General features: G+C 45.3%; 1 protein-coding gene across 3 annotated transcripts in view; it reads right to left on the bottom strand.

The window, feature by feature from the left end:
- LOC146666929 (zinc finger protein 609-like) overlaps positions 1-23,110 on the bottom strand; it is a 32,018-nt gene extending 8,908 nt beyond the window's left edge. The window contains exons 1-4 of one of the 3 annotated variants that reach the window (XM_085415059.1): positions 22,626-23,109; positions 10,973-11,105; positions 6,859-7,689; positions 1,625-1,853 (exon numbers count right to left, since the gene is read on the bottom strand). In XM_085415059.1, coding sequence (XP_085271185.1) covers positions 1,625-1,853; positions 6,859-7,569 — 940 coding nt within the window. In that variant the 5' untranslated portion in view covers positions 7,570-7,689; positions 10,973-11,105; positions 22,626-23,109. Of the gene's footprint in view, positions 1-1,624; positions 1,854-6,858; positions 7,690-10,972; positions 11,106-22,625 lie in introns of all 3 variants that reach the window. The other 2 variants (XM_085415061.1, XM_085415060.1) reach the window with 2 other exon arrangements.
- Positions 23,111-24,340: the final 1,230 nt, after the last annotated feature.

Raw genomic sequence — 24,340 nt, 5'->3', positions numbered from 1 at the left:
GCTGTTCAGCCGCTGGTTTCCTCTTTCTGGTGCAAAGTGGGCCAAAAACAAAGAAGAGAGCCGATCAGCTGATCATTGATCAGTTTCATGATTGAAGCAGCAGCAAGAAGAGGCAGTCGCTCCATATATTGGTTGATGAAATGCTGGTTTGGTAGCGAGGCTACAAATACTCAACCAGACCACAGGGCACGCCACAGCCTCTCGATCACGTGACCACACTGTTGCGACGTGCTACGGTTATGAGCCGAGTTACGGCGTGTTGCAAGTTTTGTGAGGTGCTTTTTTGATATTTAATGGATCGGATTACATTTTTTATTTCTCTCCGATCCAGTAATTTACGTCAGTATCGGGCCGATACCGATACGTAATATCGGATCGGTCCATCTCTAGTGCAGTTATTAAAAAAACAAACAAACAAACAAAAAAACAAAACAAAAGACTTCACATTGAAGTACAAACATCATTTTTTGTTGGTTTGAAAAAGCCAAAAGTTTTCTGACCCCACAATTAGGATGAAGGGATAGGAGTTAAGCTCCTCCCCTCTGGGGTCTCCACTTTAACAAATGAGTCCTCAGAGTAACTCCCCACACTTACAGCTCCTTTCTTCGATGTGCTGACGTGACTATATCAAAGCACGGAAGCTGCGAGTGCAGCAGGAAGCAGACGTCTAGATGCGACTTTCCTCCCCGGCTGGGACGCAGATATCGAACGCTTTCATACCAGCGTCACGCTCGGCGGGTTTCTGAGGTCGAACCGCATCAGTGATTGGCTGACAGTGGAGCTAATTAAAGAGTGAGATCGAGTACTTCAGCAGAGCTTTCCACTAACAGGAGCACTTCTAATGAACAGCTTCCTGCCCGAGCCTATCACCTCCACACAGGTTTTCCTCCAGCTACATGCCACTCTGCATTCGGCGTCCACAGGACGTGCAGACACGCTCACAGGACGTCACTGAATAAAAACTGAGATGCACGACTGTTCAGCAGGGCCGTAATCCAGACAATAAACTGGACCTGATCTTTTCACAGAGCTCCACACTGGCTCAGCATCAGCAGCTCTGCACGCACATCACACCTGCTCAGAGGGGTGGAGTCATGAACGTTCAACCCAAGCTGATAAAACTGATGCATGTGTTTGTTACAGTATATCAGAAGGTGGTTTTTTTCTCTGCAACAGCCAAAGGCAAAGAAAAAGTACTGACGGACCAATCATTTCATTTTTGTGGCTGAGTTATTGGTACCACTGCAGCTGCATGAGGCTCAGCAGCAGTGAGAGGTCAGTGAAACATCAGAGCATTAATGAAGCACCTTTTCTCTAATCTAACGGGAGTTTTGTGGAGTGAAGGTGCAGAAAAGCTTTCTTTTTGGAATAATTTGGATTGACAGGAAGACAGCGCGGTGTCCGCTCGCCGTCGCAGCTCGTAAAGGTTTGCTGCAGAAACCGAGAGTCTCTCGCTTCTTGTTTGGTTCGTTGTTCGTGTGCACGGCTCTTCTTCAGCAGAATGGGAAACGATGTTCAGGCCGGGGTAGTGCGAGTGCCTCTGATGAGCGCTCATTTTGTTCTTCAAATAAACACACGTAAAATAAAACTACGCAGCCATCTACTGCGATAACGCTTTTCTCACCGTCCTCCGTCTCCTGCCACACGATGCCCTCCAGGTTCACGCTGGTTCCCGGCTCACAGGGTCCCAGGCACTCCGGCTCGGTCGCCAGCGCCGCGTCAACGGTGTTCACGGCGATCGAGCGTGTGCGGACCATGATCTGCTCGCAGGGAGACGAGATGTCGCCGCTGCTGGGGACGGAGCCGAGGAGGTGGAGAAGGGGAGGAGCTGGGGTGGAGACTGGAGACTCCATCTGGACGGAGGACAGAGAAGACGAGAGAGAAATCAAACACGTGAGTGCAACCACAGGAGAGCTGGAAGGAAATCCAACCTAATGTTTAGTTGGTGCCAAAACAAAGAGAACCACTTATCACGTTAAAGAAATAAAGATCATTTATTCCCCGTGACGGGAACAGCACCTTTGACCTTCTTCAATCCTTGGCTGCCCATCAAGGCGGCACTCAAACATCTACCGTCTCTCTCTGAGGTAAAACTGCAGCTTCTGTGAATGAAGTCTGGTGCAGAACATCTCCACTTCCTGTCTGACAGCAGGTTAAATGTCTATTTAAACTTCACGCCTTACTTCGTCTCTCTGCCAAAACACAGAGCCATCCCCATCTGAGAGGAAGCAGTTTTTAATTATGGTTTTAAAGTCCCACCTTGACCCACCTGGAACATACACGTTGGTTTTCAGGTAAATTTGACAGTGCTGAGAGCCGACGATGAGGGCGGTCCACACCGTCCTCTTCTTTAAGAATGAGAGCTGCTGCCTGGATGCAGGGAAAACCGCTGAGGAGCAGGAAAACCTCAGACTAGCTCTCAAAGACAGAATGACAGGGGGCGGGGTTACACCTCCACTATTGGCCACAGACCATCCTTGCTCCTCCTCATTCAGCCGGAGCAGTATTTATTACAAGCCACATTCCTTTCAAGGCCACAGGCAGATCAGCCTCTCTCTGGATCTCAGACGGAGGCAGAGGGCTGACGAGGGACCCGACAGAACCTCGGGCCACTCCGCTGGCCGGTGGGTTGACAAAGCGCTAGCCTGAGGAGTGAAGACGAGGAGCGTTTGCTCAAAGGTTTCTCTGTTTTATTGTCACCTGACAGCATAAACCGCCTTGAGACGTCTGCTGTTGTGATCTGGAGCCATACAAATAAAACTGAGTTTAACAGGAATCAGGCTTTAGGGTCTGGACTAGTGCTGCGCCATATCATACCGCTCACGGTAACACCGGTGTAACGTTGGGCAACGATAAGAAAATGAAACATGGCGATAGAATATGGGTAAAAACGCGCATGTGCAGTGCTTTTGTTTTCATACGCACATGGCGGAAAAAGCACGGCGGCGACGCAGAACGAGAAGAGTGAAAGTGGATCGTTGAGTGAAACAGATGAACCAGAACTGGTTTGTAAAAATGCTGCAGCTTCACTGGAACTGGTTCAGCTTTCGTCCGTCAGATACACAACAAAGCACTATTTTTGGTAGCGCATGCTAGCGGGCCGTCGTTATTCATTCTACATGGTTGTGCTGAGGATGTCGGCCAGTTTCCACTGGAAATGCCTTTTGGTTAAACTGCCAGCAAGGAATTGCATTTGCACTGTTACATGTTTATATAATTTTAATGCACATAAAAAACAGCTGCTTGTTTAAGTGAAAATACACTGATGGAGTTTTTTTTGGGAGAAGGGAGCTGAAGGTTGACAGACGGATTGGTGCAGCGGCTGCAGTGATGCGGACGCTGCACCGGTCCGTCGTGGTGAAGAGGGAGCTGAGTGTAAAAGCGAAGCTCTCAGTTTATCGGTCGATCTACGTCCCTACCCTCACCTATGGCCACGAGCTGTGGGTAGTGACCGAAAGCTGGAGAGATTACAGGGAGTGCATAATTATTAGGCAACGTCCTTTCCTTTGGCAAAATGGGTCAAAAGAAGGACTTGACAGGCTCAGAAAAGTCAAAAATAGTGAGATATCTTGCAGAGGGATGCAGCAGTCTCAAAATTGCAAAGCTTCTGAAGCGTGATCATCGAACAATCAAGCGTTTCATTCAAAATAGTCAACAGGGTCGCAAGAAGCGTGTGGAAAAACCAAGGCGCAAAATAACTGCCCATGAACTGAGAAAAGTCAAGCGTGCAGCTGCCAAGATGCCACTTGCCACCAGTTTGGCCATATTTCAGAGCTGCAACATCACTGGAGTGCCCAAAAGCACAAGGTGTGCAATACTCAGAGACATGGCCAAGGTAAGAAAGGCTGAAAGACGCCCACCACTGAACAAGACACACAAGCTGAAACGTCAAGACTGGGCCAAGAAATATCTCAAGACTGGTTTTTCTAAGGTTTTATGGACTGATGAAATGAGAGTGAGTCTTGATGGGCCAGATGGATGGGCCCGTGGCTGGATTGGTAAAGGGCAGAGAGCTCCAGTCCGACTCAGACGCCAGCAAGGTGGAGGTGGAGTACTGGTTTGGGCTGGTATCATCAAAGATGAGCTTGTGGGGCCTTTTCGGGTTGAGGATGGAGTCAAGCTCAACTCCCAGTCCTACTGCCAGTTTCTGGAAGACACCTTCTTCAAGCAGTGGTACAGGAAGAAGTCTGCATCCTTCAAGAAAAACATGATTTTCATGCAGGACAATGCTCCATCACACGCGTCCAAGTACTCCACAGCGTGGCTGGCAAGAAAGGGTATAAAAGAAGAAAAACTAATGACATGGCCTCCTTGTTCACCTGATCTGAACCCCATTGAGAGCCTGTGGTCCATCATCAAATGTGAGATTTACAAGGAGGGAAAACAGTACACCTCTCTGAACAGTGTCTGGGAGGCTGTGGTTGCTGCTGCACGCAATGTTGATGGTGAACAGATCAAAACACTGACAGAATCCATGGATGGCAGGCTTTTGAGTGTCCTTGCAAAGAAAGGTGGCTATATTGGTCGCTGATTTGTTTTTGTTTTGTTTTTGAATGTCAGAAATGTATATTTGTGAATGTGGAGATGTTATATTGGTTTCACTGGTAAAAAGAAATAATTGAAATGGGTATATATTTGTTTTTGATAAGTTGCCTAATAATTATGCACAGTAATAGTCACCTGCACACACAGATATCCCCCTAAAATAACTAAAACTAAAAACAAACTAAAAACTACTTCCAAAAACATTCAGCTTTGATATTAATGAGTTTTTTGGGTTCATTGAGAACATGGTTGTTGTTCAATAATAAAATTATTCCTCAAAAATACAACTTGCCTAATAATTCTGCACTCCCTGTATATCTCGCCTTGGTGTTCCTGCGGATAAGCTGGAGGAGGTGGCTGGGGAGAGGGAGGTGTGGGCTTCTCTGCTTAGGCTGCTGCCCCCGCGACCCGGCCCGGATAAAGTGGAAGAAGATGGATGAATGTTTGTGTTTTTTTGCACTAATAAAGTTGTGGAGTTGTAAAGTATTTTGTCTTGTGTCAATTATATCGTCAGTTATATCGTTATCACAAATTTTCAAATGTATATGGTAGAGCTGGGCGATAGAACGATAACGATATGTATCGCGATATAACTTTTACTCGATAGAGAAATTAAGCTATCGCGATAAACCTCGCCGCTCTTGTCCTCAAAAAAAAAAAAAAAAAAAAAAAAAAAGGTCAGCCAATCCAAATTAAGTAGCGCAGAGCCGAACCAATCACAGCCGCAGCGTCACGTCGCGTGACTTGTTACGTGCAGCACAAGTGCCAAGCTGCACGTGTGTTTGTTTGGGAAACAGCCAGCGCGTAATGGAGGAAATGAGTGTGCCGACTAGAAAAATCAACCGAGCGTGACCGAAGAGAAAACAGATGATGGTTCCAACGCCGGAGAGATTGTCGAACGGAAGAGCCATAGAAGTTCCGTAGTGTGAAGGTATTTCGGCTATTTCAAGTCTGACAAAAACAGAGTAGCGTGCACTGTAAATGTGCCGAAAGCAAGTCTGGAAATACAATAAACTGGTGCATGCGTCACACTGTGCGCCACGTTATTGTTTCGGTGAAATGAATTTCTACAATACTGTTAATTCTACTCTCTGCAGTGTTTAAATGCTTACATATACACACAGTTACTGTCCCTCCACACATACGACTCGGTTCTGCTTCTATGCCCCAGCTTTGTTTACTTTTTCCCACCGAGGCTTCTAGACTTCTGATTGGCCAACATTTCTGCACGGTTAGGAATCTAGCGCCACCTGCTGCTTTGGCATGTTCATAGCAGCGTTTTCCTTCATTTCTGCCTTTATGTGTGGACGGGATTATTTTTAAAACGAAAACGGAAAATCTCCGTTTTCAAAAATACCCGTGTACGTGTGGACGTAGCCTCAGTCTCTGACTGGAAGCGCTAATTCGTCATTCGGCTTTTGTCAGACTAAAGTAACTGTTAAAACTGTTTGAAAAGCTCAGCTATACAACAAGGAGAGATTGAGAATTTCCTTTTAGTTCTCAGTTTATTTGATATTGACAAAAGTTAGTCAGTTTTGTCTGTTCTTCTGTAAAACAAACTAAGATTTATTTTTAGAATTAATATTTTGTTTCTAAGTGGAATTGACAATTTAGTCTGTTTCGTTTGTTCTATTTTGAAACTTAAACAATCTAATCTTGAATTAACAGCTCACTCAGGACTTCAATCCACTGCAACTTTAACCTTTAATCGCAGTTTAATCTTGAATTAGCAGGCTCAGTTTACTCCCCACACTAACTCCAATAAATGGATGAATTTAAGGCTTTTTAAGGAACCACACAAACCCCAAAGCTGAAGCTTTCTGAAGTTATTCTTAAAAGAGCGGGTTTAACCTCTGACGAACAGTCCAGCTAGCTGTGAAGGAGAAGTGTGTTTACCTGAAATCAGCCCTGAAAAACACACCTGCCAGTGCAGTGAAATGATCAGCGGTAGAACAGAGGTCCAAAGACTCCTTTGTTAATGACGACACGGGTCTTAGTGCAGAAGCTTTAACAGTGGGATTATCTAAACACAGAAACTGGGTTAGATTAGACCAAGTTTAACTTAGCTCAGGTTCACACGGAGCCACTTTTAGCTTGTCCACGGCCGACCGGGTCGGCAGTGACGAGCGCTTGGTTTGCTTTGGTTCTTTGTTCAGAGCTAAAAGCGAGCACATTTAGATCCTTTGACCACGAGGAGCACGCCGAAAACGACGCTCACATACATCATGTTCAGTGTGCAGCATGCGGGCTCCATCAACAACAAGGAGACACGATTATTTTCATTTGTTCAGGCATCAGCTTTATTCCTCTTACCTTTTCCCCACCCATCGCTTTCTTCAGATTTCGGCAGTCGCCCCCATCCACCTCTTCCTGCTCCGTCGTCACGACCTGGCCTATCCTGGCTGAGTCCAGCGGCGTGTTCCCGAGCTGCTCGGCCGTAGCGAGCTCGGGGGCCTGTTGGCCCTCAAAGGGTCCGCCTCGAGGTGCTCCTAACGGCAGCACCGAGGACTCTTTCTCAGCGTTCGCCGCTCCCGCCTCCATTTTCTCCTTCTTGCTTTTCCCAGACACCCCGTCCTTGTCCTTTTTCACCACAGGGAGGATGCGGGAGGGCTTACTCGACTTGTCCGTCCCCTTGCTCGGGGCAGAGTTGGCGTTCTGGGGCGGCAGGTCCCCGGGGACCCGGCCCTGAACCTCTTTTTTAGCTCCGTCTGAGTGCGGCGTCTTCACGCTCTCCTTAGAGTTTTTACTGCGCTTGGATTTGGATTTGCTCTCTTTGCCCGCCGTGGCGGACGCAGGGCTAACAAACTTTATATTGTCAGGTAAAGCTGCCACGGCGCTGGGAGGGGCCGCCATGCCCCCTCCCTCCTTGCTGCTCGACATCTCTAGCTTGTCCTTCTCTAAGTCGGCGTCCAGGTCAATGATCAGATTGCCAACACCGATATCCCACTCATCACCGCTGTCGTACGTGTCCACCGCGTTGGAGTCCACACCTTTCCCGCCTGCAGGGCCGCTGCTGAGGGACATCTTAGTAGGAGCGTCCCGGAGCGCCACAGGAGGGCTGCAGGAGGGCCACGCTCCTCCCAGCCGCAGGACGCCTCCTCAGGGCCGGACCCCACGCCTCCACCCGGCTCCCCGCATCGCCTCCTGCAGGAAGGACAGGTGAGACAAACCAGAAAAGAGCAGGTTAGATTAGCTTAGCCCCGCCTCCTGAGACAGAGTTCAGAAGTTATTTTTAACTTGATGACTATGATCGAAGGCCAGGAAGAGAACAACTTTACATTTTGAGTTGCTCATCCCAGTTTTACTGTTCACGCGGGGGAACAAAGGCACATGTTAGGAAGAAATTCAGTCGTAAACCAAACCGTCAGATGTCAAGTCTGTCTGCGGTTTCACAGCGATTTACACCAGCACAAAAAGCCTGAACCCGTCTGCACGCTCGCTGGTTGGTGGGAATCACGAGGTTGTGAAACAAAGGCCCTGAGTGACAGCGAGGACAACGCCCCGGCTTAGCAAGATCACACAATAAGGAGGTGCACCCGATTCACAACGAGGGAAAAAAGGTGCAAGAATTAAGCTTAATGGTTTGATCACTTTCAGAATATCCATGGAAGAGATGTAGCTGAAAACATGAACTAAAACGAAATGTTTTATTCAGGATCGGAGTCTCAGGTTCATCTTTGGTCCACAGAGCATCTCAGCACCACTGCAGGCTGCGACTTCCTGCTTGCTGTCAGTTCTGTTACTTCACAAAGACGACTACTCGTCAGGATAACGGTGCGCTGAGGGAGAACATGCACACCTCCTGCTCTAAAGCCTCCTTCAGGCCACTGATCACAGGACAGGAGCTCGTTGACCCCTGACCTTCTGACAATGCAAAGCAGCAGGAGCAGATGTGGGGAGGAGGCGGTGCAATGTTAACATCCTAAAGGCCCACCAACTCCACCCTGAGGCTAATTAAGGCGTATGTCTGATCAGTCCATATGTGGAGAGGAGGCGGGCTGAAGCGCTCACTGAAATGTCTGTGACGTGAACGCCCACGATACCGTACCGCTGCCGCAGCTGATTTATTCAAGTCCCAGCGCCGTTTACGAAAACAGGAAGTCGTTCCCGCAGGAGGAAGGAGGGCGGCACACTGCAGACGACCCAGGAAAATAAGTCCAGCAGAGCGGACTGTTTCCCTGGTACTCCTGAAGCCTGTTGATTAATACTCATCCTGTCCAATTACACCATTGTTCAAGAAACAAACTGTACAAACAGCTTCACAGCTGTGGGTCTGCTCCGCCTTGTTTTTGCACCGCAGCCTGCGCACCGTCGCCCTGCGTGCAGCCTCTAAAGGTTAAAGATCGTTAAACAGCTTCTGCAGTGATCCTACAGGATGCTGCAGGGCGAGCAGTCTTTACAAAGGTTAATCTTATTATACAGTTATTGAGGAAAAATTAACAGCTGCAGGCAAAAAACTGTTAATGGGAACTCTTCTGTTTTTAAATCAGTGTGTTCCAAACTTACAGATCATTTAAATTAATAATTTAAAGAAAACCACATTTGAACATTCAAAACGTGCAGATGATTCTTGAGATGAAGCGTCCAATTATTAAAGCCCCTCCTCACCACCAGCCTCCACACAGACGCAAAGAGGTGAACTCCAGAGTGTTTAAGCAGCTTCTGCTTAAATCGTGCAGCATCATGAAGAGGAACGAGACGAGCTCCACCTTGCTTCTCTCAGGTGAGCTTCACCTGAGGATGCTCTGAGTTTAACTGCATGTCTCACCTGTTGCTCACAGGTGTTTTTACCTGCACACTAAATTGTCCAAATGCAGTTCGTTTCAGAGCCGCATGAGATTCAGTCCTGACTCTGTGACGCGTGTTTCATTATTCTTAATAATTATTTGTAAAAAGGCCCAACAGTAGATTTTCCATGAAGGCATTAAAATGTTATTTATTCTAATAATAATAATAATAATAATAATACCACCACCACATACTATGAACATCACAGTATCTCCTGATAAACACTGTGATAAAACCTTCCTTTTGCAGGCACAGTGACTGCTACCTGCATTCAGGAAATCTCGTCTTATTATCGCCACACCTGCCCCCACCTGCAAGAGCACAACAGAGAAACATCCACCCTTCAAAGCAGTGTTTCCACCCACCAAACACCAAAACAAACACGTCGTTGTGAAATTCATCCAGATTAAGGCCTGACTGGGATTTCCACAAGTTCACAAAGATCTGATTCAAAACTCATCCACGAGGATAAGAACCCAACAAAAACCAGAGTGATGGATGTGTCTGAGGTTTTTGTGGACGGCCGTACAGAACGGAGCTCACGTTTAGTTCAAAATCTAACCGCAGCATTTAGAGAAACTCCTGGGATTCATACTTCTGTGACTCTACTGTACACACTGGTTAACCTTTAACCCGTCTGGCAGCAGTGCTACGAAGCACACTAACCGAGGAGACGAGGAGGCAGATGGACAGACAGGAGCTGTAGACATAATCCTGCTGCTAATGATTCAACTGCTCTGAGAAAACACACCAGCAACACCGAGCCGAACACACCATGACTGAGGCCGGTGCCAAACTCTCCAAAAGCTGAGCCATCAGACGCTCCTCCATCCATGACTCAGTTCAAACCTTTACCAAGTGATTATTTTGCAAATGTCACATATTACTATAAAACAGAAACAGAGTGTCAGTTGGACAAACATTCAGCCATCGATTACCCCGTCACTTAACTGGAAGAGAAATGCTTTTGTCTTATTAATAAACAATAATAAACACCCAAAACCACGTTTTATCTGTCAGAACAACTACTAAACCTTTGGATGTATTTATGCACCATATTAAAAACATTTTCTTAAATGCAAAAATATATAAATAATGTCAAGTAGAGTCAAAGGTCAAATAAAATAAAACAAATATGCAGTCAAAACTACGGCATAAAAACGGACCTGTACCGTCTTCTTGGCAGGCTTTCTGACGTTAGCGAAGTTTTCATGCTGCTGTTACAGCAGCCGGGCACCCCACGCCCCCCTTTAGACTCACCCCTGTTTGCCTCTCTGTAAAATAGCAGCCTGCCGTCAGCCTTCATCAAGCTTAAACTTACAAGCTTTCACGTTTCCACAGTAAAGGTTTTAATGGTGATCACAGCCACCGCGCTGCTGTTTTCTTTCACTCAGCCTCAACGCAGCGTGACAGTACGTGGTGTGTAAACAGTCTCCGCCCCCACGTTAAACTGTGCCAGCGCCATCGTCCCTGCTGCTGTTGTGTTCTCAGTGTTTCATAAAAACGTTTCTACTGCAGGTCTGCTTTTAGCAGATGTGGGAGAAACGCTCGTTTTAATAAAACGGCTTAAACGCAAAGAGAATTTTTTATAATCAAATAATTGGAATTACTCGATGAATCGTTGATGAATCACACTCACTTGGATTGCACAGGTCGCCTGATAGACGGGAACCATCTGCAGACAGACGGTCAGCGTGCGGACACGAGGCTCTGTCACCGAGCACAACTCAAGGCGACTCGGCTCGGCAGCTGGTTGTATCCCGGTTGTATTCCTGGAGAACAGGAAGAGTTAAATGTGACTTCCTGTGCATGTAGACAACAAGAGACATGTGATGTTCACTGATTCAGCAGTTAACTGCTGTAGTATCACAAACGTGGCCTCTTCCAATCGCTGACTGACGACAAAAAACCAAAACCACCGAGATAAACTTCTGTTATGGAATAAAACAGATGCTAACCATGTTTAGCTTTGAGGACGTAACTTGATGTTGGAAAAAAGTGATCAATCTCAACATATGTTAATGCAACATTCACCATTCTAACATTTTACATTATGTTAACAATGTCACATCGTGACTGAAGTACTGCGATAACATCGTGGGGATGTGGGATGACTCCCACCTCGACAAGTGGTTCAGCGAGTTTGTGTAAGGAGAGCAAATGAAAACACACTGCAGCAAACAGAAGCATGGCTCAAAAGCAGAATATAATGAAATATATTTTACACGTGATGACCTGTGGATAAATAAATATCTGACCTCTGGGGTTTGTCCTTGATGCTCACTGGGCTGTCATTCTCAGCTCATTGTTACTTAACTACCCTCTCATTTCTGACGTGTTCTCTCGTTTGTTTGAGTGTAAAACTGATTAATAAAGCTAGGAAAGCCCTGCTTTGGAGGCCTATCGGGGGTCCTGGCTGGGCGTGGGGCTCTCTGGAGGCCTGGGAATGGCGAGGAATCACCCAGGAGTAACTGAAAGACGTTTCTGGAGACAGAAAGGTTCCTGTCAGATCTACAGAGACCCTGAAAAGGCTAAACCATCTGTTCTCCTGCTACGGCTGATAGTTTTTTTTGTTTTCATCAGTAAAAACAATCAAACTACACATTAAAAAGCTGTGACGTTACCCACGCTGCACCTCCAAAGGCAGCAAACACCATTTTTCGCACAGACTCCTAATCTGCCTGTGCAAAAATGACTGAGTGGATTAGCTGCTGGCATTCATACCGCGGGGCTCCTCTCAGATCAGACTTTCTGCTCAACTGCCTCCAATGCCACACTTAATTAAAGGCGGCCAGGTGGCGAGACCTCCAGCAGCTGGAGAGAAAGAGGAGCCTGTTTCTGTGAAAATCCACCCTGAGAAGCTCTGGCTCCGGCACAGAGCTCCGCCAGCCGGGCTTTTCCCCAGCAGCAGGACAGAATCAAACCCGCCGTTCTGACGGAAACTTGGCCCGGGCGTCGCTCTCTACGCTACACGTCCCACACAGGCTGAATCCACGCCGCGGTGATTAACAGGCTGCCGGGCATCCTCTGTGAAGCACTGCGGGAGGAGGAAGACGAGGCTGGGAAAGCTAGCGTTGCCCCCACATCGGCCGGCATACTTTGCATCTATCTGTGATTTAAAGGTAAAACTAGGGCTGGGCGATATGGCCTAAAATCCATATCGTGATATAATTTGAAGCATAAGTGGTAACGATATATATCACGATATATTCTTTTCTTCTGTATAACGTATTTTCCACACTATAAGGCTTAAAATCCTCTAATTTTCTCAAAAATTGAAACTCTAACCGATTTGGGCAGAAATCTGTTAAAATGTTTTAGTACAGCTTTGGTAAGCTGCACTGCTTGATGGATTGTCAGAGCATTACGGCTGCCGTAGTGAGGAGCTTCGCGGAGTAATCTGGGTCCAAAACGCCGTCCTATTCAGGTCCCAAAGTCAAACGAACACTGAGAGTTAAAAACGGTCTAAATTCTTCCATCTTTAATAAAATGATCAGCGTTGCTGCTTTATCAGGTGTAACTATGAAGTTTAACATCCAGGCATCCATGAAAACAGAATTTATTACACTTAACGAGTTAGAAGTTAGCAGGAAGTTAGCAGAAGTTAGGTAACTAGCAAAACTAGCGAGCTAAGCATGATGTAGCATGTTCTGACTGAGAGATTTCTGAAAACATTCAAACGTACAGCTCTGCTATCACTTCCAACATGAATGAAGACAGAAAACTAAACAGCAGATATATCCGACTGCTTTGTTTTGCTTAATGTGTCTTATATTCCCGTGCACCTTATGGTCCAAAAAATACGTATTTGACTTTTTTATTTGGCACACTGCAGTTTAATGTTGCAAAGCACCTCTTTTTAACTTCAGTGGATATTATACATGGTTATGCTCAGGATATGTCAGCCCATTTCTACTGGAAATGTTTTTTGGTTAAACTTTCAGCAAGGAATTTGCATTTGCACTGTTACATTTTTATAAAGCTTTAATGTACATAAAAACAGCTTCTTGTTTAAGTGAAAATAAATGGAAGGTTTTTTCTTTTGCGCTAGTAATGTTGTGGAGTTGTATTTTGTCTCGCATCAATTATATCGTCGGTTATATCGTTATCAAAAATGTTCAAATATATATCGTGACAAATATTTTTGGCCATATCGCCCTGCTCTAGTCTCCACTGAAGACATACTGAACAGAGGTGAGCATGGACATTCACACTCCAGGTGTAGGGATGGGTAGGTTCTGACATAAACGGTAGTAACCAGACCGAAAAGCAGTGCACATTTCGGTGCTTTATTTTGGTGCTTTTTTTCCCCGAGATGTCACACACTTTGGATTCTAGCCAATCATTTTACGTTTCCAAGCGTAGTAGGCGGGCCCAGGTACGTACGTTCTTTTAGAGCAGAGCTACAGATTAAAAATGCCCAAGGCGAAGCGGTCAAAGTCTGGCTGTACTTCACAGCAAAAGATGCAAACTCAGCAGCAACAAGTGCTTTAAGCTGATACTGTGCAAAGGCCGAGAAATGCGCCGTATGATAGCTTGCTGCGAGACCTCACAGCGAGCACATCTACTGCGGGTGTGGTGCCTGTTATCGGACCCGGAGTTAGCAACATCCCCCAAGAACCCGAAGAGGAGAGTCCTGGCCCCTAGCCCTGCCAGTGTAGCAGAAATGATGAGGATGATGATGCAGCAGCAGCCGTTCTTCTCTGCGTGAGTAGCTTCATGTTGTTCATGTGTAATTTACGTTGAGTAGGCTAACCACGTTATTACATTAATGCAGGTAAGGTGAACTAGCAAACACCATCATAGCTACATGCGGCTGTCTTCTTGTTTGATAGAGTGATACCATATATGCCCTATCCGATTGTTCAGTCTGATGTCACTAGCCGTGTCTGGACCTAAACTCCGCTGCAGGTCCATATATCAAACGATCACTATGGCATTACTGAGAGTTGAAAACTGTCTAAAGTCTTTCATCTTTAATAAAATGATCAGCGTTCTGCTCTACCAGGTGTAACAACTGAGTTTAACATCCAGGCATCCATGAAAACGGAATTTATGACATTTAACGGAGTTAGAAGTTAGCAGGGAGTTAGCTCGCTAGCTTCTATCTAAATACAATATAGCATGTCCTGACTGCGGGGTTTTGGAAACAAATTCAAACGTACAGCTCTGTTATCACTTCCAACATAAATGAAGACAGAAAACTAAACAGCAGTGACGTTTGTAGGGTTACTGAAGTTGGGCTAGCTGGTATATAATGATGTGCTACGTGACCGCTAGCGACACAGCTATGTTAGCATAATATAAACAAGCTAACTTTTTTCCACTCGATAAAAGTTAACGTGAGTGTTCTCGGTGGTCAGGAACAAATGTAATCACATGGCAGGATGCTGTAAAAGGACCAAACTTCAGCCAGGAGAACAACTGAGATAATCCATCCACAATACGAGGTTAGTCATTCATATACTGCTGCATGGGCTGGGCTGTAGTTACATCCTAAGGTTTTAAAAACTGAGCTTAAATAAATGATTAGTGGTAATAAAAGCCGAGGGAGGTCAACAGTGATCACTGACTGTTTTAGGAGCTTTTTGAGATTAAATAGAAGAAAATACAAAACATTAAACATGTTAACAACACAAAAGCCATATTAAACGCAGACTACTTTAGACCCGGAAGTAGGATTCGTCGTGTCATCCCTGAACAACCGGATAGCTGCAGAAAAGGCCATCATTGTTATCTTTTTACAAACAGCTAAACATGAGAGGTTTTAGGACAAAGTTTGTGTTTTCCATTGTTTAAGCATCGGTTCCAACCAAAGGAGGTATGTTGTATCAACAGAAAAGGCTAACTAGGTTACCATTTTTGCAGAAAAAAAAAAAAGAGACTGCTAAAAATAAAAACATAAGAGATTTTTGGACACAGTTGGTGTTCTCCATTCTTTAAGCACCGGTTCGAGCACCGTTTAAGCACCGGCACCGTTTCAAAAGTACCGGTTTGGCACCGGTACCGGATAAAACCTAAACGATACCCATCCCTATCCAAGTGTCCTAACAAGACACTTTCACAAGCACACAAAAAGCTGAACAGTGTGCTTTATTGTGTGAACTCATTATTGTGCAAAGTAAAACTGACTTAGTGATCATTCATATGTGTTCAGACTGACGGGGATTCAGCTCATAAATCATGACCCGGTGCTCTGCCAACAGCTGCCTTTATAAGATAGTTACTGGTATCAGTAACTCTGCCTCTGCATTCACATGCTGTCGCATCAATGCTGCACCACACAGCACCAAGTTTGACCGTCCAGTAAGAGAAAACGACAAAATCTGTCACTGACGTAAAACATTTTTTAATTAAGGTTTCATTTATTCAAGCCAAGTTACATTTGGCTTATAAAAATAAAATAAATGCACGTTTTGACCCCAAAAACAAAGACAAGCCAACTCTGATCGGTACTGATATCAGCACCCATGAGGACATCGGTCACAACATATTCAACATTAATCCCGATACTCAGTTTAGTCCAGATATTTTCCACTTTACGAGCTTTAAATGTTCTTATAGAACCCTCCTTGCACAATTATTAATGATTACACGGCCATTAAAGCAGGATTCAGGCGTCATTTATCTACAAGTGCTTCAGCTGTTTATTATCCTCTCCTCTGCATTTAAGAAACAAAAATGTCTGGCAGCAGTGTTGCCAACTCCTCAGTAAGGAAAATCGCTATTGGCGGTCCTAAAAGTCGCCAAATGACGTCATCGCCTAATTTGCATAATTGGTCATGCTAATGTAATTGTAACCTACACTGTTGGAGAGAGAAATAACATCGTGGAAGAGACAAAGTGAGTAAAAAACGTCCTAAATGCATTCAGAGTTTATTTAGAACTACAAATTAAATTTCTTTTAGTAATTATTGTTTTTTTTTAATGTCACAATTCCAACCCTGCTTGTTTACCCGGGCTTGGACCGGCAAAAGTGACCCGAAATTGGCGCTCTGGTGGAGTTACTGTGTGTGTGTGTTTATAAGTAGTTTTAAACCTTGTGATCCACAAAACAGCATAACAGTAAAGGAAGAACTGACTGCGTTACAGTCAGTGCAGGAGCAGCGGCTTCGCTCATGCGCGATTCATTTGCAGTTTGGGCGCACAGGTGTGAACGTCTCCTGCAGCTGGGGGAGGACTGTCCTCCGCCTGTGAGCGCTTTGGCACGGGCGAGGTGCCCACGGCAGCACCGCTGCCTGTTGAGAGTATGAGCGATCCGCGTTTTCACGTCAAAAAGTCGTCATAAATAAGTCTCCAATAACACCAGAAAAAGTCGCCAGATTTGTCGCTAGTCGCTTTTTTAGAAAAAAAGTCGGTAAGGGGGTCTGAAAACTCACTAAATATAGCAACAAAGTCGCTAAGTTGGCAACACTGTCTGGCAGTCTGAAGACGCTATAAACAGAAGAAAAACTCCCATGCAGCTAACAGCCGGTTCATGTGAAGACACGGTGCAAACACCCAACCGTGGCTGCAGTGGAGCAAAGGGATTTACAGCCAGTGAAAACAGGTCAGACACTGAGGTGCTTACAGCAGACACACAGTGCTGAGGACACTGATGATGACGATAACACAAAGTGCTCCTGTGAGGGACAGCTGGCAAAAACAATCCACCTTATACTGACAGATGAAGCCAGACAGAGTTCACTCAAAATCCTGAAATTCAAACTGAGGAACAGAAGCTCTTAAACATCTTTGAGCAGCGTGACGACACCATGTGGTTAAAAACACCTCGAGGCCAAAGGTTCAACCTCAAGCTAAACAAAACATCCCCAACACGAGACCGTGAGGGTGAGCGCACCGGTACAGGTCAGAGGTCAGCCCACGCGGTTCCAGCCCTGTTGCTGTCCACGCCTCATTTCTACCGATTGACATTATGGGTCCTAATACAGCGGCGCCGTGGCGAGCCGCAGCAGCTCCTGCTGTTTTTACATTTTTCTTGTTCTTTCTAATAATTTCACGTGTCGTCGTTTCCATGCTTTACAGCAGTTTGTTCCAACTCTGTCCATTAATCATTTTTCACATTTCCCTTTCTGATGTTAATGAGTCATTTGCTGTGTTTCTCTCATAATTTCCTCTCATTTTGAACAGTTTCCAGTCCTTTTAGATTAGTCATTGATTATTGTTTCTTTCATAATTTTCCTTGTAGTTTCCAACAATTTTCCACCTGCTTTCCAGTTATTTACTCAGTGTCTGTGTTGTTTTCTGTGGACAGTTTGGAAGGCTGACTCTGTTTGGCTGTTTGTTGACATGCTGCACACGGACGACCACGTTTCATGCACCCAAACTGTCTCTAAGATTAGACTCAGGACGGGTTTGTGACTCCTCCTTACTTACTTTGAAGAATCAAACATCTCTGAACCACACGTGCAAACCTTCATCGGTTTAGTCACAGTTCAGGTGATGAGGGTGAAGTGAGCAGCAGCGCCTCCTGGGCCTGATGCGACAACCGCCAGAAAACAAACTAAACACAGAACGGTTCACCTGCAGAGCTCTGTCATGCAACTGTCAGAGCCAGAAGTGGAAACACCCGCATCCTGTTTAACCGTTAACGTGTTCAAACATTACAGCGAAAAGTGGCTTCAGTGAGAAAATACACTTCATACTCGACATGCTTCCTCCCTGAGAGACAGACCTTTACTGCAGGCGCCTCAGCTGCTGCCCGTTTCTGGGTCTTTCTGTCCACGGTGGCGTCTTCTGTTTGGATGCCGAGCCGGCCTGAAGTCCGCTGATCGACTCAGACATTTAACACTACTGCCCTTCTTTCTCTTGGGCTGCTCTTTGGTTGCTTTCTCAGCATGTTTTGGGTCCTTGTTTACTGTGAAGCATCAGCTTATCAGGTCTGAGAGTAGCAACAGAGCAGTAACTGCCCTGCTCGAGATAACCAATGAGGACAGGGGTTACTAGAATAGGTCTGCATGTTAAATACACACTGAAAAAACAATAAAACTCCCACTTTCATGCTGTGGTCTAAGGGTTTTTCTCCCTAGATAACTTTAGCCACACACGGCTTACAAATTTCTACCTGACGGCTTTGACTTACGTCAACGGTGATTTTGTATAAATCAGGACTTTGGCTGTGAACAAACACAGTGGGAAAAGCCACTCGCTGTGGGCCAGCTGTGCATCATCGCACACTGAAATCTCACTTTTAACCAGGAAAAACTTGCAAAACAACCGTTATTGTAGTACATATATACAATTTAATGCTTTAAATAAGATATTATTTAATTTGCCTCGACAATGAATTCAATGGGGGTTTCCAATAGGGCATAGGCATAGACATTTTTGCAGGATATTTATATGCATAGGGTGCTAGGGCTGGGTATCGTCACTCATTTCTAGAATCGATTCGATCCACGATTTGATTCAATTCGATTCGATTTAAATCTGGGAAATTTTTCCTCAGACAGTCAGAAATATTATAATTCAGATCAGTACATTTATATATTTTTGTATCTATAAAAAGGAAGCTGACACTTTCCAGACTTTATCAAAGATGTGAGCGTCACAGTGAGGCCTTTGTGTCAAAGCAGCTGAAGATAAAACACAGAAAAACATGAAGGAGATTTTCCTGTTCTGGGATTTTATAAAAGTATTCTGCAGTACATGAAAAACGAAAGAAAACCATTAATCAACACATGAACATTACCTCTGAAGTTACAGCGGTTTTATTAGAGACACAGCGTTTTGCATTTTGCTTAATTTTAAAAAGTTTACATTTGTTCAGAAGCCTGTTGAACGGCAGAAATTAGGTTTTCTTTTCAGAAGTGAGTAAAAGGGATAAAAACAGCCGCCGACAGCCTGTAAACAACGAGCGAATAATGAAGAAAACAGATTTTTAGACGGGAACTGTTCTTGAAGTACAGAGAGAGAGAGAGAGAGGGCATCTTTTTTAGACTTTGCATCGAGAAAAAGTTGGTTTGATTTTGAACTAATCAAATGTGTGGGACTAGTTTGCTAGTTGTCACTATTATCACTAGTCAGCACTGGCCATGCTAGTCATTTCAAAAAGCAAAACGAGACCTCGGATGCAAGCAGTGGAAATCAGCTTCCTCCAACGTGTTAGCATAGGGTGAGGAGTTTGGTTATTCTCAAGCAGCTGCTACTCCTCCATATTGATGGGAGCCAGTTGAGGCTCTCAACTCCGGGGTAAGGCATTCCAGCTGGGCATGAGGAAGCCCCAGGGTAAACCTAGTAATGGAAGATGCCTGCCTAACCACCTAACACCTAACCACCATGGACTTCCACTGTGTGTGTTTTGTCCAGGTGTGCTTTCGCTGCACTGGCAGTGTGTCTGGGATCATTATCGTGCTGAAAATGAAGCAGCTGCTGATCAGATGTTCCCAGATGTTACTGCGGGGTGGATCAAACTCTGACGGTACTTTTCTACGGTCACAAACGGCACCGGCTGAACAGCAGGCCGAACCACGACAGAGCCTCCACCGTGTTTCACACACGGCTGCAGGCTCACTGTCGGACCTCTCTCCTGACCACCTCCGTACATACGGACCATGATTTGTATCTTTCGCTCCATCAGACCCATTTTCAGTCCAGTTCTTGTGTAACTTTCGTACCTCAGCCTTGCCTCCTGCTTTACTTCTTTAAGAATGGCTTCCTGAGAGCCGTCCTGCTACTGAGACCATTTCTGATGAAGCTTCAGTGAGCAGTAGATGATCAGCTGAAGGTCCAGATGCACCTCTCAGGGCCTGCACCAGGTCTTTGCTGGATCTGCCCCTCTTTCTTAAGAACAAGAGTTTTTAAAAAACGTTTTTTTGCTTCCACTTATCCAGTTTTCTCACATTCATTCACAGCGGTGGCTGTAGCTCAACCTTCTGATCACCTACTGATCGGAAGGTTGGTGGTTCAATCCTCGGCTCCTCCAGTCTGCATGTCAAGTATCCTTGGGCAAGATACTGACCCCAAGTTGTGTCTGATGCATCCATCGGAGTATGAGTGTGTGTGTGTGTGTGTGTGTGTGTGTGTGTGTGTGTGTGTGTGTGTGTGTGTGTGTGTGTGTGTGTAGTTAGACAGCACTAAGTATAGAGAAAGTTCTTGTGAGAATGGGTGTGACTGGGAGAATGTGACATGTTGTATCGAGCGCTTTGAATAACTCCAGGAGAGTAGAAAAGTGCTCTACAAGAATCAGTCTATTTACGATTCCTAAGGAAACACCGCACACCACGCTGAGATGTGCAAAGTTTTCATAAATGCCATTATATGACAAACTGGTATCTTCGTCCTAACAAAGAGCTTTAATTTGTAACTTAAAACATCTGAGTTATCTTTGCTCAGGCGTCTTATTTACACACACACACACACACACACACACACACACACACACACACACACACACACACACACACACACACACACACACACAAAAAAAACACTGATTCACCCTTCCAGCCCTTTTATGCTTGAATGATTCAGAGTAGAAACGCTCAAAAAAACAAAAAAACAATAACACAATAACAACAAAAAAGCACGACTCTGAAAATGGTCAGGTACAAGGACTGGATTTAAAAAGAGTGAAGTGAAAAAGCAGCTAATGTCCAAAGAAGAACTTTGCAAGACCTTCAGAAATCCCAGAGAACAATTTCTCAGTACGGACTGTGTTTTAAATTTTAAACCAAAGTCACCACGAGTTGAATAAATTCCAGATTCACACTTTTGGAAGTTGCTCCTTTCATGGACACGGACAGGAATCAGCACATGTTAAACTCGTGTTAAGGACACAAAAACAAAGGTGGCGAATTCACGCCTGTGAACACACATCAATAGATTAGAAGCCACGACCTCCTAATCTATTGATTTCCCCATCAGATTAACACACCTCCCATTAGTGTCAGTGTACTTACTACAAAGATAACGATGCAATGCCTGCTGTGCCCTTTTGTGTGTCTCCACACATGCAGGTGTTGCTTCAGAGCGAGATTAGAGCACTACAGTGAGTTCAGTCCAGCAGGTTAGCCCACATACAGTACATTTATAGGCCTGCAGTCACCGTCTAATGTTACACAGCCACAATAATGTGACATTTATCGTGCTGCAGCTGGAGGTTTAATTCACTCATGCCAACTACAACTTTTCTAGGAACTGTGCATCACAGTGACAAACAAAGCAGATCCAGGAAATCCATCTGAGGGGGTATTTACATCATGTGGCTAGCTTTCAAACATCGCCTTCGCTAGGACCTCCTGCACATTTGCATGTGTGTGTCTTTGGGGCAGCAAGTCGTACGGTTCTGGGTGTGTGAAGCTGGGTAAAAGAAGGATATGCGTGCTAGAACTAAACCCGGAGCCACCTGAGCTAACTGGTGCTAGCTCATGTTAGCTGGGTTTATCGGGAGCTCAGTTCGCTGCATGCTAGCACAAAGCTAACACCGCCCCACAGCGGCTTTAGAGCCCTGAAACTGTCACCAGCCACACTCTGGGGCATCAGGGCTTCACCTCCAGCACCGATTAACACGCAGGTACCGAGCACAGCTTAACTAGCTAATCCGAGGCCCACCGTGGCCCGCTGCAATGCTAGCGAGATCCATTATCGGACGCAGGCTACTTTCAGCCCAGCCAGGTAGAATTTAGCCTTCTCTGCTGAACTTTAAAACAATCATGACGGTCCGCAGCCCTCACAGCAGCCACTGAAGCTGGACCCAGCCACACCGACAGCACGCAGGACACACTCAGTGCGTGTAACGGGTAACCTGACGTCCTATTGGTCGCCTGGTGGACACAATTACCGATGCGGCGCTTTCAGCCTCCCCGCGATCCATTATCGGACAACCGTTGAACACCACCTCTCGGCGGGTGGTGTTTTCTCATTGACGGGGCAGCTTTTATTAAGCAGCAGGCTACAGTGTCTGACAGGACACCAGAGCTCTGATCTAAATCACTCATCAGGAGATAATGAAATACTGCAGAAGCTCAAAAACATCACAGCGATGCTTCAAAAGCTCTGTGCATCACAGGCAGCTCACTGCGAACAGTTTACCCCGTGACCGCGACGCAAACCGTTAAATATATCCGCAAATATGTCTGGCTTAATACGGAGGTTTTAATTTTTTCTGCTGGGTAAAGGCGAGGGTCAGGCGAGGACGTGTCCGATGATGGACGCATGCTTCCCGGTCTCTCCAGACAAAGACGGCAGTTAGCCTCCTGAGCTAACCCCCAGGATAGCTAGCAGGCTATCCCGCGTTTTAAAGAAGTGGATCCAAAACCCAGACAGGGTGCCCCTCCGAGGCCCCCACTTACCCCGATTGGAATCCCTGTCCGACCAATATTCATGTACACTCCATAGGTTGCGATAAATCCCAGTGAAACGATGAGGACAAGCTCCGAAAGCTGCTGGGCAAACAGGCGGACCAGTCAACGTGCTCCCAGCTCACTGGACCGCAGCCATCACACGGTCACATCCCGGAGAAAAGCGGAGAGCGGCTGCGAACGGCGACGTTTAACGGGCGCTTCTCCGCGCTGGCCGGGGGGACAGCTAGTTCCAGGCATTCCGTGAAGCACTGTGATATTCCCAGAGTTCCCACGTCGGCGATATTCCCACTAACAGAAGCACAGACAGCGGCAGACAGACAAACAGCACCGCGGGGCTAAATGGCTGTTGAGTACAATGCAGCCAAAGCCCGGACAGCTGGATCTGGACCTGGAGTCAGCGCATGCGCACACAACAGCCGTTTTAAGCTTTCATTCTTACACCTCAGGTTACAGTAAGCCATATTTTACTTCTTACACATTAATAATACTGTTATTAATATATTATCACACAGTAATTTTCTGAATCTGGGTTAAGTATCTTTTATAATTAAAACACACCTACACTAGCTCAGAGAGCAACTCCCACTGAAGGGCAGGGGCTACACTGAAACTTCATGAAACTTCATGAAACGTGTTTTATGATGTTCTTAACATGCTGCCATCAGCCTGCTTTGTGGAATTCTGCATGTTTTCATTGGTTATTTGTGCTGATGTCAACACCGGTAATATGTAAATCTGGTGTAGTATATGAATGTTTGTGTTATTGTGAAGCCACATAATGTTCTGAAATAATAATGTTGTAAAGCATTAAAACAAAAAGTTATTTTGTGTTTGGAGTTGATCCAGTGGAAACAAAAGTTTTTTCCCAATTCTTGTGAACCTGACCTTTGACCTATGACCATGACCATGACATAATAAAACAGTGTAGTGTGTTTTATTATCTTTACCTACATGATTGAAGGGAATTGGCTGAAATCTTTGGTAAAAATCTGAGTTCAAGATTTATTCATGCAGTGTGTGATTCTGAAAAACGTTATGGTGTTATTGTGATGACGTGGGGCATCTACCATTACACAAAACTTGAAAATGACCTCTAACTGTGGGTGCTAGAGTGCTAACCCACCCTGCAGTAACATCTGGAAACATCTGATGTGCAGCAGCTTCATTTTCAGTATGACAGTGATCCCAAACACACTGCCAGTGCAGTGAAAGCATACTTAGATAAATACCCAGTGGAACACCATGAGAGCCCAGACCTCAGCATCACTGAAGCAGTGTGGGATCATCCTGACAGAGAACAGAACACAAGGCAGAAGCATCCAAAGAAGAACTTTGAATGTCCTTGAAGAAGCCTGGAGAACTGTTCCTGAAGATCCTCACAGAAAAGGTGTTCATGCCAAATATTGACTTTTAAGCTCGTTAGAATTGTACAAAGATATTGCAGTTTCATGTTTGCACAGGTGTCATTAAACCACTCCACCCATTTCTCATTTTCCTACAAAATAAAAGGAAATGAAGAATGATTCAAGACTTTAAACACCGAAGGACCTTCTCATCCCATGATGCATCACAAATCCCAGTATCCACAGTGAACGACTTCCAACCTTCTTGAGTTGAATTCTTTACAGAGCATATTAAAGGTTTTAGTTATTCAATTCAATTTTATTTATATAGCGCCAAATCACAACAGCAGTCGCCTCAAG

This window comes from Rhamphochromis longiceps, linkage group LG7 (genome assembly GCF_057381845.1).
Source record: "Rhamphochromis longiceps isolate RC_006_pf linkage group LG7, R_longiceps_female_GT1.1, whole genome shotgun sequence".
In the NCBI taxonomy this organism is placed as follows: domain Eukaryota; kingdom Metazoa; phylum Chordata; class Actinopteri; order Cichliformes; family Cichlidae; genus Rhamphochromis; species Rhamphochromis longiceps.
Note: the sequence above shows the minus strand (reverse complement) of the source record. Positions and strands in the feature narration are given on the sequence as shown.